This window comes from Vitis riparia, chromosome 2 (genome assembly GCF_004353265.1).
Source record: "Vitis riparia cultivar Riparia Gloire de Montpellier isolate 1030 chromosome 2, EGFV_Vit.rip_1.0, whole genome shotgun sequence".
Classification (NCBI taxonomy): Eukaryota; Viridiplantae; Streptophyta; class Magnoliopsida; order Vitales; family Vitaceae; genus Vitis; species Vitis riparia.
This window is the reverse complement of record NC_048432.1, coordinates 17,934,936-17,949,477: the sequence shown is the minus strand read 5'-3', so window position 1 is coordinate 17,949,477 and position 14,542 is coordinate 17,934,936. Positions and strand designations below refer to the sequence as shown.

The 14,542-nt window shown below is 32.6% G+C and overlaps 1 protein-coding gene across 1 annotated transcript; it reads left to right on the top strand.

The window, feature by feature from the left end:
• The first annotated feature begins 7,655 nt into the window (after positions 1 to 7,655).
• On the top strand, positions 7,656 to 14,540 carry LOC117932108 (protein NLP6-like). Its single transcript, XM_034853155.1, has 5 exons — positions 7,656 to 8,047; positions 8,849 to 9,420; positions 11,879 to 11,926; positions 12,025 to 12,973; positions 13,125 to 14,540. Exons 1-5 carry the CDS (start codon positions 7,765 to 7,767, stop codon positions 14,267 to 14,269), a joined length of 2,997 nt encoding a protein of 998 aa, XP_034709046.1. The 5' UTR covers positions 7,656 to 7,764; the 3' UTR covers positions 14,270 to 14,540.
• Positions 14,541 to 14,542: the final 2 nt, after the last annotated feature.

Here is a 14,542-nt window from a genome sequence, read left to right as displayed (position 1 = left end):
GGGGCTTCCGGGAGGCTTGTGCCGAGCATCACCTTCAAAAGGGGCAAGGGGTTGCTGGGAGGGCATCTGAGTCCCATAACTCATGCTTCTGCAGCGATAATATTACCCAATTCTGCAAAGCTGAGTACGTACACCATGCCCGTATGTTTGGGATGCTTTTCAATGGGTGTTTCAATCTGCACTTCTCCAATCCATTGGCCCTAACGCTTTTGTTTGTTTGTTTTTAGTGATATAAAAAGACACTAATCATACTTTAAGCCATCCTGATTACTAACTCAGTTTTGTACTTTGTGTCTTGTTGCAATATGGTCTATTAATGTTTATCTTAATCTTAGGTCAATTTTTATTGTTGTTAACGTCATCTTATACTATAGACCATAAAAAACAATGCTTTCATCACACGAATTAAAGTGAAGGATTAATCGACCTTAAAAATCATTCACTCACCGAATCTTGGGTTTAAATTAATCAAACTCGGGTTTAACCCTAATTTTAAGTTCTTAAACTAATTCAAATTTTTAATAGATGGGGCATTAGTATTTGTCGTTTGCGTCTATCATTTACCTTATAATTTAGTCTTCATAAGCATTAGGAATGAAATAAATTAGCTTATTGGTTGACTTTACAGTATTTATTATTTTTCTTCATTTTATTATGTTGTCTTGAGTGGTCAAGCACTAATTAAAGTTATATGAGCACTAGTTTTAATTAAAATATTTCCTTATGTGGACAATAATTAAAGTTGCTTTACTTTGTGCCATATTTTTTAATAACCATGAAAAATATGAAAATAATAATAATAATATTATTGAAAGTTTGTATATAAAAATAAATAAATTTATAAAGTACAAAGAAATATATTCATAAAATTATATTAAATTTAAGTTTTTTTTTTCTATTGTGGTTTTCGTTAAACTTTTCATGATCATTTTGAAACTTAGACGATGATAAAACTTAATACTTATTACTTAATGATTTAAGTTGATTTCAAATTAAATTATATTTAAGTTGATTTAAAACCTATTACTTAATTCTTGTTTTAAGTATTCAAATTTTTTTATAAAATTAACTTAAAATTTATTCTAAATTATCGAATTGACATATTTATCATCATCAATTATAACTAATGTAAAAGAAATCAAGTAACAATGAAGGTATGAAGTGATAAAAGAGATCATTGATGTAATTAAGACAAATGAAGGTAAAAAAATAAAATTAAAATATGGATTTAAAAAATAAGTTAAATATTTTTATTTATTATTCAAAATTATGTTTTATTTTAAGTTATTTTATCAAATATATTTAATAACTTAAATTAAATTACTGAGTTGCTTTTAAGTGATTTAAGTTGATTTTTTAAACACCCACTTACTTTTTGCATATTCAAATGACATGTAAAACACTATCCTTCTATTCAATTTTCTCATAATATTTTATGTAATTATTTGATAATAAAAACTTATGAGGCTGAAATTCTAAAAGTTTTTCAAATCCAGAGATGATGTGACGCACACGATCTCAATAAAGAAACCGGAAAAGATCACATGATCTTCCACAGTAAATAAACCATAAAAATAAATAAACATATCATGTCATGGATCTTGACTAAGAAGATTATTAAAGTTAATCATGGGTGGGAGGAACAATGAAACACAAAGTGATTTTTCAAAATTCAAAAGTTATATATATATATATATATATATATAAACATTAATTTGATAGTAAAAAAATTATAATTACAAATAATGATACAAAATTTTAAAAATTGTTATCCTTTAAATTTTATATTATAGTCATTTTATGAATAGTGATTTTAAGAAGCGTTTTTAGAATGAGTTTGATTGTAATTTTAAAAAGTATTTATACATTTTATAATATTTAAAAAGTGAAAATTTTAAAGTATTAAAAATATTAGAAATATTTTATAAAATTATTATCAAATAACTTTTAATTCTTTTAACACTTGATAATTTTTATTTTTCAAATGTTTTATAAATTACTGTAAAATGTGCTTTAGGTATAACTAAATTTTGTAAGTAAAATGACAAAAAAAAAAAACCTATGTAAAATCAGTGTTGATCCTATAGATTTGGAGGCATAATTGAATTATTTTATTTTCTTTATCCATCGTGCTTCCTTCTTAACTTAACATTGTAGATGGTTGATGCAACCCAAGTCCACTAAATAGCGGAGCCCAAAGCTTTTGACACTTCCTTTTGAAATGGACTTGAATCTTATCAAACAAAAAAAAAACTAAAACAAAGCATTAAATTCCAAAAGTTGATTCTAGTAAAACACAACATTTCGTTCTTCATTTCCCACAAGTTACCAAAAGCACAAGAACCACATATATATATATATATATATATATATATATTATATTCAATATCATAGAATATTTTCACTTTGAAAGATATGGGCAATTTGTGGAATGCATGCCATTTTGCTATAACTCATGAAAATAAAAAGCTGCAACCCAATTTGTCCACCACACTTTAGATTCTCTCTATTATTTAGATTCCTATATTCCTTTATGGGTCTTGAAAATTAAAGCTATCTCGATATCAATTTGTAGATATATGCGATAAGGAGGAATGCATCATTCAAATCTCCTATAAGAATTATGGTATGAGCATTTGAAATCGACTAAAATTTTTAGTACAATAATTCAAGTCTAAAAATATTTTGATGTCGGTATAATGCATAAGTTGATAAATTTGAGAGGCATGTACTTTTGATCTTTGAGGTCTGCGAGACTCGATTACTACTAATTCAATAATATATTATAAAAGTAATATTTAATATTTAAAAACTCTCCATTAATCTTACATAAATATATATATAAGAGAAAAATATGATTAGAATATAAAAATAATATCGGGGTTATAAATCTAAATGGTACCATCAAACCACTCAACTTTACTTATATTAAAACTTGGATATGATTATTTGTATGAATCACAAAAGTTATCACCTTAGCGACACTTTATTAATGGTTTCAAACATGTGCTAGAATTCTAAGTGGGGGTATTTCATTTATTTATTTCTTAGATTGTCCATTTTAAATAAACGGCAATGACTTCATTGGAAACACTTTTTACTAAAGGAAGAGCAACTTGAAGACCCCAAAAGCAAAAATTCAATGAACATATCCAATTATTTTAGGAATACAAGTCCCAATTTTCCACAACATCATTAGTGGGTTTAGTCAGTGCTACATAATCCATTCAAAATTGGTGGTCCAAATCTCCAAAACGTTGTCGTTTAGCACAGAAAGAAAAAGCCACACATTTGCTCTTGTATGTCTGCTTTTTCTGCCACCAATGGAGCTCGCAAATGGGGGGAGGCTGGGATCAACAATTTCAGATTCTGTTGGAAAATGACTTCATGAGCCCATTGGGAAATCCACCATGGGGGAATTTCAAATTCCAATTCCCAAGGAAGAATGGGTAAACGGAGTGGCAAGAATCGCAACTTCTCAATAATGAATTTGGCCATTGTTTTTCAGATACAGTGACATCAGTAGATTCCAGTTTGAATAATTTTGTATGGCGAGGGTTCCACTTGGGGTTGGATTCTACTGCCATTCGAGGGTGTCAACCACCGCGAAAAAAAAAAGGGTAAATAATTTATGTGAGATGATGTGCCAATGGATTTGGATCAATGGGATTTTTTTTTTTTTTTTCACATATTAACATGATTTTTTTAGTAGGCTTGTGGGAGTCGATGGGTGGATGACCATGTACTAAATTTGAGTTTAGTGCTGGAATTTTTATGTATGAACTTATATAATTAATTTGATAATATCATAAATCAGTGTTAATTTATTTTTGCATTGTGGTTCATAATAGGACTGGATACATATTATTGCTTGATTTTTTATGGACTCACCATAATTTACTTGATTGACTCATTAAGTCAAGTCATCCAAATAAGAGATGTGTTTACATTTTTTAGAAGAGAGCATCCTTTCTTCTCTTTGGAGAATACTCTCGGCAAACACACTTACACTTTTGGACTGAATTTTGGGAGGCAAGGAAAGAATTCATTGATCACTCATTCTCGAACCATCACGCACCAAAAAAGCAGATTATTGGATATCAAAAGATGAAGAAATGACTTCCCAAAGCATGAATCAAGGTAATCGGTTGAATTTTTGCTATTAAATACATGCTTAAATATTAATATGTGATCCTATGTAATTTAAATTCTCTTCGTTTAGTACACTTATTTTCTCGCCTCTATCCTTTTATCTTTTTTTCATTTTCTTAGGATCAATGATTTTATTGGGAAACAAACAAATGTACTAAAATTGTTCTTTTTTTTTTTGGTCAAAAATTAAATTCTTGTTCTCCACGAAGAAAATCGAGGTGTCATGATAATTTCTTTAAAAATTCTTTTCAAAGTATGTGTATTATAATAAAAACATTTATCACAGGATAATGATTTTTATAATATTTATGAGCGGTATATATTGTCCAAGAAATTTGTTTTTTAAAATAATATTATTTGTCCTTTCATTATTGCCATCAACGGTCCTAATAGAAGAAGAGAGATTGGTGATACTTTATTCAAATATTATTTGGCTTAATCATATCCACCATGTTATCTTAATTTTAAAATGTGTGGGACCAAACTTTGGGATGCTCCGCAACAACTAATTGATAAGATTTTAACCCAAGACCAGATATTATTTATTGAGATCGTACTTCCCGATATTTGTTCTGACTAACTATGCTGCCCTAATGGGTTAAGACATGTATACATATATTTATCATATTTTATAAATACTAGAAACTTCGTGTCAATCACCATGGTGACTTCCACCTTTAAGTTTATAGGTTTTTATTTAATTAATTTTTTTTTAAATATCATAATTATTCTTATCTTTAATAAAAATATTTTTAAAATATATCCAAACAAAAAATTTATTCACATTACATAAATAATTACATTTACTTTCAATTTATAATTTTATACTTTTATTTCTTCTATTGCTGAGCATAATTAGGTAAAGGGAAAAATAAAAAACACATGATTAAAATTAAAAAAAAAATAATTAGGCAAGTATCTTTTGAAAATAATTTTCTATTATCCGAAAAATAAAATCATAAATAACAATAAAAAATATAAAATAGTTTCTTATTATTAAAAATATTAAATATGGTATTTTGAGAAGGTATTTTTTAGTTGTTTTATATTATTTTCACTTATTTTTAAAATTGTTTTAAAAATAATTTTACAAATATAAAAAATGAGTAAAAATAGATTAAATTTATTTTTGAAATATAAAAAATAAATTTAAAAATTTTTAGTTCTTATTATTTTCACAATTATTTTGAAAAATATTTATAAAAACATAATAGTTTATTTTATAACCATTTTCAATAACAGTTTTCTATTAAAAAAAATAGGCTTGACAATGAGAAAACTATTTTAAAAATAATTTACAAATATAAAAAATGAGTAAAAATAGATTAAATTTATTTTTGAAATATAAAAAATAAATTTAAAACATTTTTAGTTCTTATTATTTTTCACAATTATTTTGAAAAATATTTATAAAACATAATAGATTAAATATGGTATTTTGAGAAGGTATTTTTTAGTTGTTTTATATTATTTTCACTTATTTTTTAAAATTGTTTTAAAAATAATTTTACAAATATAAAAAATGAGTAAAAATAGATTAAATTTATTTTTGAAATATAAAAAATAAATTTAAAACATTTTTAGTTCTTATTATTTTTCACAATTATTTTGAAAAATATTTATAAAACATAATAGTTTATTTCATAACCATTTTCAATAACAGTTTTCTATTAAAAAAAAATAGGCTTGACAATGAGAGAAAACTATTTTCTATTTTATGTCCTTAAAAAAAAAAACGGTATTTTTAAATACTATCTTTTAGTTGTTTTATTTATTTTTTAAGTACTATTTTAAAAAATAATTATATAAATATATAAAATGATTAAAAATAAAGAGTTAAACATACAAATTATTTTTATAAAATTTTTTAAAAACATTTATATTTTTAAACTGATTTTTATTATGCAAAACATTAAAAGATATTTTTAAAAAATTGTTTTTTAAAATAGTTATGAACGAGACCCTTAGTTTTTAATAAATTTTATTTTTTTATTGTATTTTGCATGACAAATAAAACAAAATATTCGAAATTTAAAATTATTTTCTTCTTTTATTCACGCATCAACCTTCAACAACTCCTTAAGCTGCTAGTGGTTTTGAGAACACAAACCCTCCAAAATTAGACCACCAAATACCATTACACCCCTCCTACATACACATAACAGCTTATTTTGAAAGTGCTTCCAAAAGCTTGTCATGGGTTGATAAGCTTAACTCTGTCAATGTCACCAAACGGACCCCTTAATGGCCCCCATTATATCCACACAAAATCACTTTCATTGATACCATCCAAATAAACAACTGTCACCCTAAACCCCAAAAATTCATATTATATACTTTTCCACACCGTATTCCAAGATATTTTTAGAGACCCATACATTATTCTAATTTTCATGATTTGGGCACCCCCATTTTTATTATTTCAAGGGCACTCCATTGGAATCGGGCTTCCCCATGTAACAAAATTAGGGTGCCTAGATCACAATCCATATTGTTGAGATTAAGCACTATAATCAATTGATTAAAGTAGGTTTAAGACTTTAAGCAAATCCACTACATCAACAACTTCATCGATATTTTAAAGAAGCCGACAGCTGCTCTGAGTTAAACCTCTGCGGGGTTTTTTTAGGCTAAGTTCAATGTCATTTGTATTTGTATAAATGTTTTTGAGGGATGTGACGAATCGGATGACTAAACTATTCTTTCATAATTTTTAGTATATTTTAAATATTGAGAAAGACGTTGAAGGGGGGATTTCGAATATGGAAAATAATAATTTTTTATTTGAAGAAAATAAAATCCTCAAATTTCATGCCACGTGGAGGCCATTAAGAGAGGTTGGCGTACTATACCTAGTGCGCAATATAAAAAGGTTTCCTCCTCCGGTAAAAATTATAGGGGCTGACTTGGCTTTCCCTCCATATCTGTCTTTTTTGTGAGTGATATTGTCGCCTAATCGGACGGCTAAGATTAGATATGTCGCCTAGTGCTGCCAACACCTTCTCCTTATTCAATTCCATCCATTAATGCTTCTTGTAAGTTCTAAGTGAAGCACAAAACATACAAATGTCATTTTCCTTAAAATTTGACTCAATTATAATTAATATTCCACTTTTTCCAATGTTTTTTTCCTTAAAAAAACCCTTTATAAAAAATATATTAATTTTACAAAAAATAAAATATATATATATATAAAGCAGTTGTTGTTGTTGTTTTTTTTTTTTTTTTTTTTTTAATTTATTGATGGATAAATTATTTTTTATAGTGATTATTTTCCCATTTGTATAATTTTTTTCTTTATATTTTAGCATTCTAATTTTATTATTATTTTTTAAAAAAAGAAGAAGTTATTTTTATAAAGAGGTGAAGAATTTTGGATATTCACTTCGGCCAATGGATAAGCGGTTGGAGGGTATTGTGGGTTGGTAAGAAGCGGAGGATAGAAACTCATATTGTAACGGCGGTCCTGCAAAATGCTAGCGCAAGTATTACAACTGAGGGATTCCATGGAATCACAGTCTGCAATCAACCACCCAACCCTTCTATCTTTCTCTCTCTATCCATTTCATCATCTTAGAGATAGAAAATATCCGAGAAAATCCTTCAGGAAAAATGTTCGAACCAGACGAGGGGATTCGCAAGTCCCGAGACTGTCCTCCGCCATCCCAAGCCGTCGACCGCGACTCCTTCATGGACTTCGATCTCGATCTCGACGGGTCCTGGCCCTTGGACCAGATGTCCTTCTTCTCCAACCCTATGTCTCCCTTCCTCTTCTCCTCCTCCGACCAGCCCTGCTCTCCGCTCTGGGCCTTCTCCGACGATGCCGACGACAAACCTTCCGCCATCGGCGTCGGCGGCGGTCTTCGTCTATCGGAATGTTCTCGGTTTCTCACATGTTAGTTTCGGCCTTTCTTCTCTGTCGATTCAATTATTTCGGTGTTTTTATTTGTTGTATTTGGATTTAGTTTATCTGAATTGGAAATGTTGAAAAATTTGAGGTTTTTAATGTTGTTGGGAAGTTCTTTGCTTATAGTAGATCGTGGATTTTTCTCATCAGGTGTGTGTTTCGTTAGCTGTGTCTTCTGTGTGCTTCTTTTAGTTCATATTTCTTGCTGAATTCATGGAAAAGATTCAGATTTTTCACCGTGTATTGAGAACTTTTTGGTTTTTTTTTGCTGGAACTGGCGATTTCGATGCTATTCAGGTGGTTACTCATTGCTACTTGGTTGTGATTCGAAATTTTTTTGCTCGCCTGAGCCTTTTTTGGATTTTGTTTGACCTAAACTCTGTTTTGTTGCTGAGAAAATGATGGAAAAGGAAGGAGATGGAATTTTGAATCTGATAGTACGTGCTGTTCTTGGTTCTAGGACCAAATAAAAGCTCATTCAGCAGAGTCATAAAAGCTCTTTCATGTCAATCAAGTGGTCGTACAGGCTCAATTCTGTTACTGAATTCGACCTTGAAAGTTCTAATGTTTCTCCCTAAATCTTCTCAACCACCGGACGGAGATTAGTCCATCTTATCCAAAAGTTTATTTCTGGGCCTGGTTTTTATGACGTTGCATTCCATTTTTTCTAGAAACAGTCCTGTAGCACATGCTTTTATTGGTTGTGCATGCTAAATAGTAATATAACTTCCTGATTTCTGTAAGAGGTTTATTCATTTATGTTGACTTGAAAATTTTCACTGGATATAGGTAATCCAGATTTGATACCTGAAAGCAGAACAGAGAATGATGAGAAAAGAAGGCTGCCTCCATCGGTTTTCACATTGACACCAATCGAGAATCCAGATGGGTGTTGCATAATTAAAGAGAGGATGACACAGGCTCTTCGATACTTCAAAGAATCTACTGAACAACATGTTCTAGCTCAGGTTTGGGCACCTGTGAAAAATGGGGATCGGTGTCTTCTCACAACATACGGACAGCCCTTTGTTCTTGATCCACATAGTAATGGCCTTCATCAATACAGGATGATATCTCTGACATATACGTTTTCTGTTGATGGGGAGAGTGACGGAGCCCTCGGGCTTCCTGGTCGTGTTTTCAGGCAAAAATTGCCGGAGTGGACTCCAAATGTACAGTATTACTCCAGCAGAGAGTACCCTCGACTTAATCATGCTTTGCATTACAATGTAAGGGGAACATTGGCTTTGCCAGTGTTTGAACCTTCTGGGCCGTCCTGTGTGGGTGTACTTGAGCTCATTATGACTTCACAGAAGATTAACTATGCACCTGAGGTTGATAAAGTCTGCAAAGCGCTTGAGGTTGGGTCTCTTTGCCTTATTATGCACATGAAGTTGATAAAATCCACAAATCACTACATGATCCTTTATTTTCTTTATGTGGATTATCTTAATTATTGGGATCATGGTTGAGTTCATACTCATGTTTTCCATGGTGATAAAAATTGGAATCCTCTTACACTATTTCTTGATAGGAGAGGCATAGGAAATTCTCTCTGTTGTCAAATGTTAATAACACCTAAACAAAAAAGGGTACTCCAAAACACACAGGGTGTATACAAAGGGTGCTAAAACGACAATTGCTTTCATAATTTTCTCTTATATTTATGATTGATATGGACCAATTATTATTTCTCATTAATATGAAATGGTTTTGGATTACAGTGTATAATGGTTGGCTAAAATATATAGATACAAACAGTATTCCATGATTATAAATTTTGATCTTAATACTTGAATAAATGGATGGGAACTTTCTTTTGCCAGTTTTGCACATTTCAAATGAACATTCAAAGGTATGGCATCAGCGAGTGCTGTGATAGGGAAGAAATTGCAAGCAGCAGGTTTTTAGGCTAGTTAGCAGAGAAAGAGATTGAAGTTTGTTTTCCTTTGGCATTGGATGTAGCCACTATGTGCAACAAATGAGGGCCCATGTGCACATAACTAAGCCTTTTGGATGTCCATTTCCAAGGCTAGTATAAAGATTTTTCCTATCATCTATCCACCTAACACCCTTAAATTTGGTCAAGGTATTAGAAATGAAGTTTAAACCTTAGTCATGCTACTACCATGTAACCCAAAAGAACTTGCTTGTGTAGTTAGATTTCATTATATGTGCAGCAGGGGTGGGGTGTGCCTTTATTTCTAGCTATGGAATTTTAACCAAGTTCAGTGAGTTGGTATATCACAACATTGCCGAGGTGAGGTCAGCCCAAAATCTGCCTGAGTGGTCATGGTTCTCAATAGGAAATTTATTGTTGTGATGAAAGCTGGTGTACTTTGTGGTTATACAATGTTTTAATAAGAATTTGGATGAACTTGTGATGATTATAGTAAATGACATATAATTTAGTTACCATATAGATGGTAAAAGCTCATCTGTGAGTTTGGCTGTGTGATCAGTATTGTTATATGTTAGTAGAATATCATATGCACTGTCTGCATGATGATGGACTTCATCCTGCTTTGGCATATGTTACTGTTCATTGGGATGCCCTTTTTTTTTTTTTTCTCTTTTCATTTTTTCCTTATCTGCCTGTAGTTCTTGCGTTCAAGTTCTTTTCCTGTGCTAATGTAGTGATTTTATGTAGAAATTACTGGCTAATCCTTTTGCACTTCTGGATGTAACATGTAGTGTTTTAAAAGGCTAATAAGTCTTACCCTCAAAGCGAGGCTATGCAAATTAGCCTTAAGGCTACAGTCTCAATATAGGGTAATTGAGGCTTAAGCCTCAAATATTCACCGGGTTTTAATGGATTTAGGGTCTTTATGGGCTTTATATATATATATTTTACAAGATGCTTAAGTCTTAACATTGAATGGTTTTAATGAATTGCGCTTTTCTAAGTATACCGTATAGATTTACAAGTTTTGTTTTGAGTTCAAAACTAGGGTTAGAGTGTACATATATGATCATTCAATGATCATGATAGGATTGTTGATTTTCTTAACTCCTTCCTTGTGTATACTCTTGTGCACACTTTTCTTAGGTACCATCAATTTATGTCTGATGTTGCCTATCAAAAAGAAAAAGAATAAGAAAAAAATATTAGATTTAAACCTTTTATAAAGTAAGGGATTAGTTAGCCACCAATTAATTCTTTAAATAGAAAGGGAAGAAAGAGATTGAGAAAAAGGAATAAAAGAGTTGTTTGCTGTTGTAATGGTTGAACTCATATATAATTAATTTCTTATTATTGATAAATAAAAGGAAAAAGACGACAATAATTGATGAATGAAGAAGAAGAATATGTAAACATTAACACTAATGTGGAGGATAATAAGACAATTGGATATGATCATGATTCCCTGGATGGTCCTAGTGGTGATAGCGAGGGTAATGCAGAATATTATTTGATGAAGCCATGAGGGAGAATTAGATTTTAGAAGAGAGAAAGAGGAACAAAATTAGAAACTACTGATAATAACAAACAATTAATTTGGTTATTATAAATTTTATGGTTTTCTTATTATTCAATTTTCATGTGATTTTATTAGTTCATTTTATTTTTATTTTTATTTTTTGAGATATTTTCTTTTATTCTTCTTCTTATTATTATTATTATTATTTTTTTTAAGGTTTATCCTTGTTTTGCCTTGAGGCTTATGTCTCGTCTCCATTGGTTAAAACGCCTCAAAACCACCTTTAGCCTTTTAAAACGTTGGTGTCATGTGGTGTTACCCACATGCTTTTTGGAAAATATTTTTTATTTCTTACCTTTCGAAATTCCTCAGTCACATAATTTCAGTTACCCTGCAGGCAGTAAATCTCAAAAGTTCAGAAATATTGGAGCATCCAAAGGCACAGGTGAGCTGAAACTGTGATGTGAATGTCAAATCTGGTTCTCTTCTTTTTCCCTTCTCTGTTCTAATGCACATATGTACTTGACCATGCTTTTAAACCAGAACCAGATTTGCAATGAAGGTCGCCAGAATGCCTTGGCTGAAATCTTGGAGATATTTACAGTGGTATGTGAAACTTACAAATTACCTCTGGCTCAGACCTGGGTTCCTTGCAGGCATCGCAGTGTTCTAGCTGGTGGTGGTGGTCTGAGGAAGAGCTGCTCTAGCTTTGATGGAAGCTGCATGGGCCAAGTCTGCATGTCCACAACTGATGTAGCATTCTACGTTGTAGATGCTCACATGTGGGGTTTTAGGGAGGCCTGTGCTGAGCACCACTTACAAAAGGGGCAGGGGGTTGCTGGGAGGGCATTTGAGTCCCATAATTCATGCTACTGCAGCGATATTACCCAATTCTGCAAAACTGAGTACCCCTTAGTACACTATGCGCGCATGTTTGGGTTAACTTGCTGTTTTGCAATCTGTTTACGAAGTACTCACACTGGAAATGATGATTACATTCTAGAGTTCTTTCTGCCCCCTAGTATCACAGACAGTAGAGACCAACAGACCTTGTTGGACTCCCTATTGGCAACAATGAAGCAGCATTTTCAGAGTCTTAGGGTTGCTTCTGGAAAAGAATTTGAAGAGGAGGAAAAATCTGTCGAAATTATCAATTTGCCTATGAATGAGAAGCTTGATTCAAGACTTGAATCTATTCGAATATCGCAATCTACTCCATCTCCACCTGGGCCTGATATCTTGCCAAGCAGGGGAGAGATGCAGCAGCTAGACTCCACAAAACATCAATTAATGGTGGAGTTTGATGCTATAAAGGATAGAGGGAATGTTGTAGGTGCGGGTGTAAGCCAAAATGCAGTTTCTTTCCCAGGGAACAAAGATATACGAAACCCATCAGAGAGAAAGCGTGGAAAAACTGAGAAATCAATTAGCTTAGAGGTCCTTCAACAATATTTTGCTGGGAGTCTTAAAGATGCTGCAAAAAGCCTTGGTGGTATGTTTCTACACTTAAAAAAAGTTGTTTGCAATCTTGCTCTGTTGTCTCCAAAATGCTGAAATAATCATCTATAGAAATCAGATTGTTCTATTGCAATAGCACTTGAAATGAATTAATCTTATCAAGATTCTTGCTTTTACATTTACAGTTTGCCCTACTACAATGAAGCGCATATGCAGGCAGCATGGAATCTCCCGGTGGCCATCTCGTAAAATCAACAAGGTTAATCGTTCCCTCTCTAAGCTAAAGCGTGTAATTGAATCTGTCCAGGTTTCTGAAGGAGCATTTGGTCTAACTTCTCTCACTTCAAGTCCACTTCCTGTTGCTGTTGGTTCCATTTCTTGGCCTGCTACTTTGAATGGACCATATCAACAAAACTCCCCAGGTTCTAAATCTGCTGAACCTCGGGGAGAAAAGAGTGGATCACCCACCTGTAGGACCCGGGGAAGTGATGGTCAGGCTGAAACAGCAGATCAATTTCAAGGTGGGAGATCGAGTCACAAGGAACTTATTCATGAGCAAAGTGGCTGTCTGCCAGAGCTGGGTAAGGGAGCAACTGGGTCGAAAACAAGGAGTGGGTCAAGGGAAGAGAGTGCTGGGACCCCCACTTCCCATGGTTCATGCCAAGGCAGCCCTGAAAATGAAACAACATCTGCGAAAAATCACTCCAATTCTCCCATCTACGACCAATGTGAAAAAGCAGTGGGCGGATTGGAATCAGCATTTCAACCAAGAGAACTGAGTCTATCAGCTGGATTCTCAATCCCTGAGGCTGTTATCACAACAGAACCCCAAACCCATTTTGGAGGAATGCTGATTGAGGATGCAGGAAGCTCAAAAGACTTGAGAAATCTGTGTCCTTCAGTAGCAGATGCCATGCTAGACGAGCGAGTCCCAGAGTCCAGTTGGACAAACCCCCCATGTTCTGATCTTCCTCCCAAGCACACCATGAATGCTGTAGCTCACACCATCCCACAAATTACAGCTAGGCCAGATGTGAGGACCATGACCATAAAGGCCACCTACAGAGAAGACATAATCAGGTTCCGAATCCCTCTGACCTCCGGCATCGTGGAGTTGAAGGAAGAAGTGGCGAAACGGCTCAAGTTAGAGGTGGGTACTTTCGATATCAAGTATCTCGATGATGATCACGAGTGGGTATTAATCGCCTGCGATGCAGACTTACAGGAGTGCATGGACATATCATGGACTACGGGCAGCAACATAATCAGGTTACTGGTTCACGATCTAATGACCAATCTGGGTAGCTCCTGCGAAAGCACTGGGGAGTAAGGAGGATTAGATTGTATATATGGTCAAGTTTGTAGTAACATTCTTGTAGTGTTAGGTTGCTAGGAAAGTGAAGCTGTAGATTTTGGTTCCAAGAGCCTGCTCAGTCAGTCAGTCAGAAATTTTCCCTTTGGCCTAGAGAAATCCCACTAGTCTGTTTTTTAATGAAACATTTGTAACATATTCTTTTAGGGAATAAATCAAATTTTTGTTTCTTTTAGAACCAATTGTAAGATATTAAACGGTTGAATTCATTCCATAGTGTATTGTTTAATA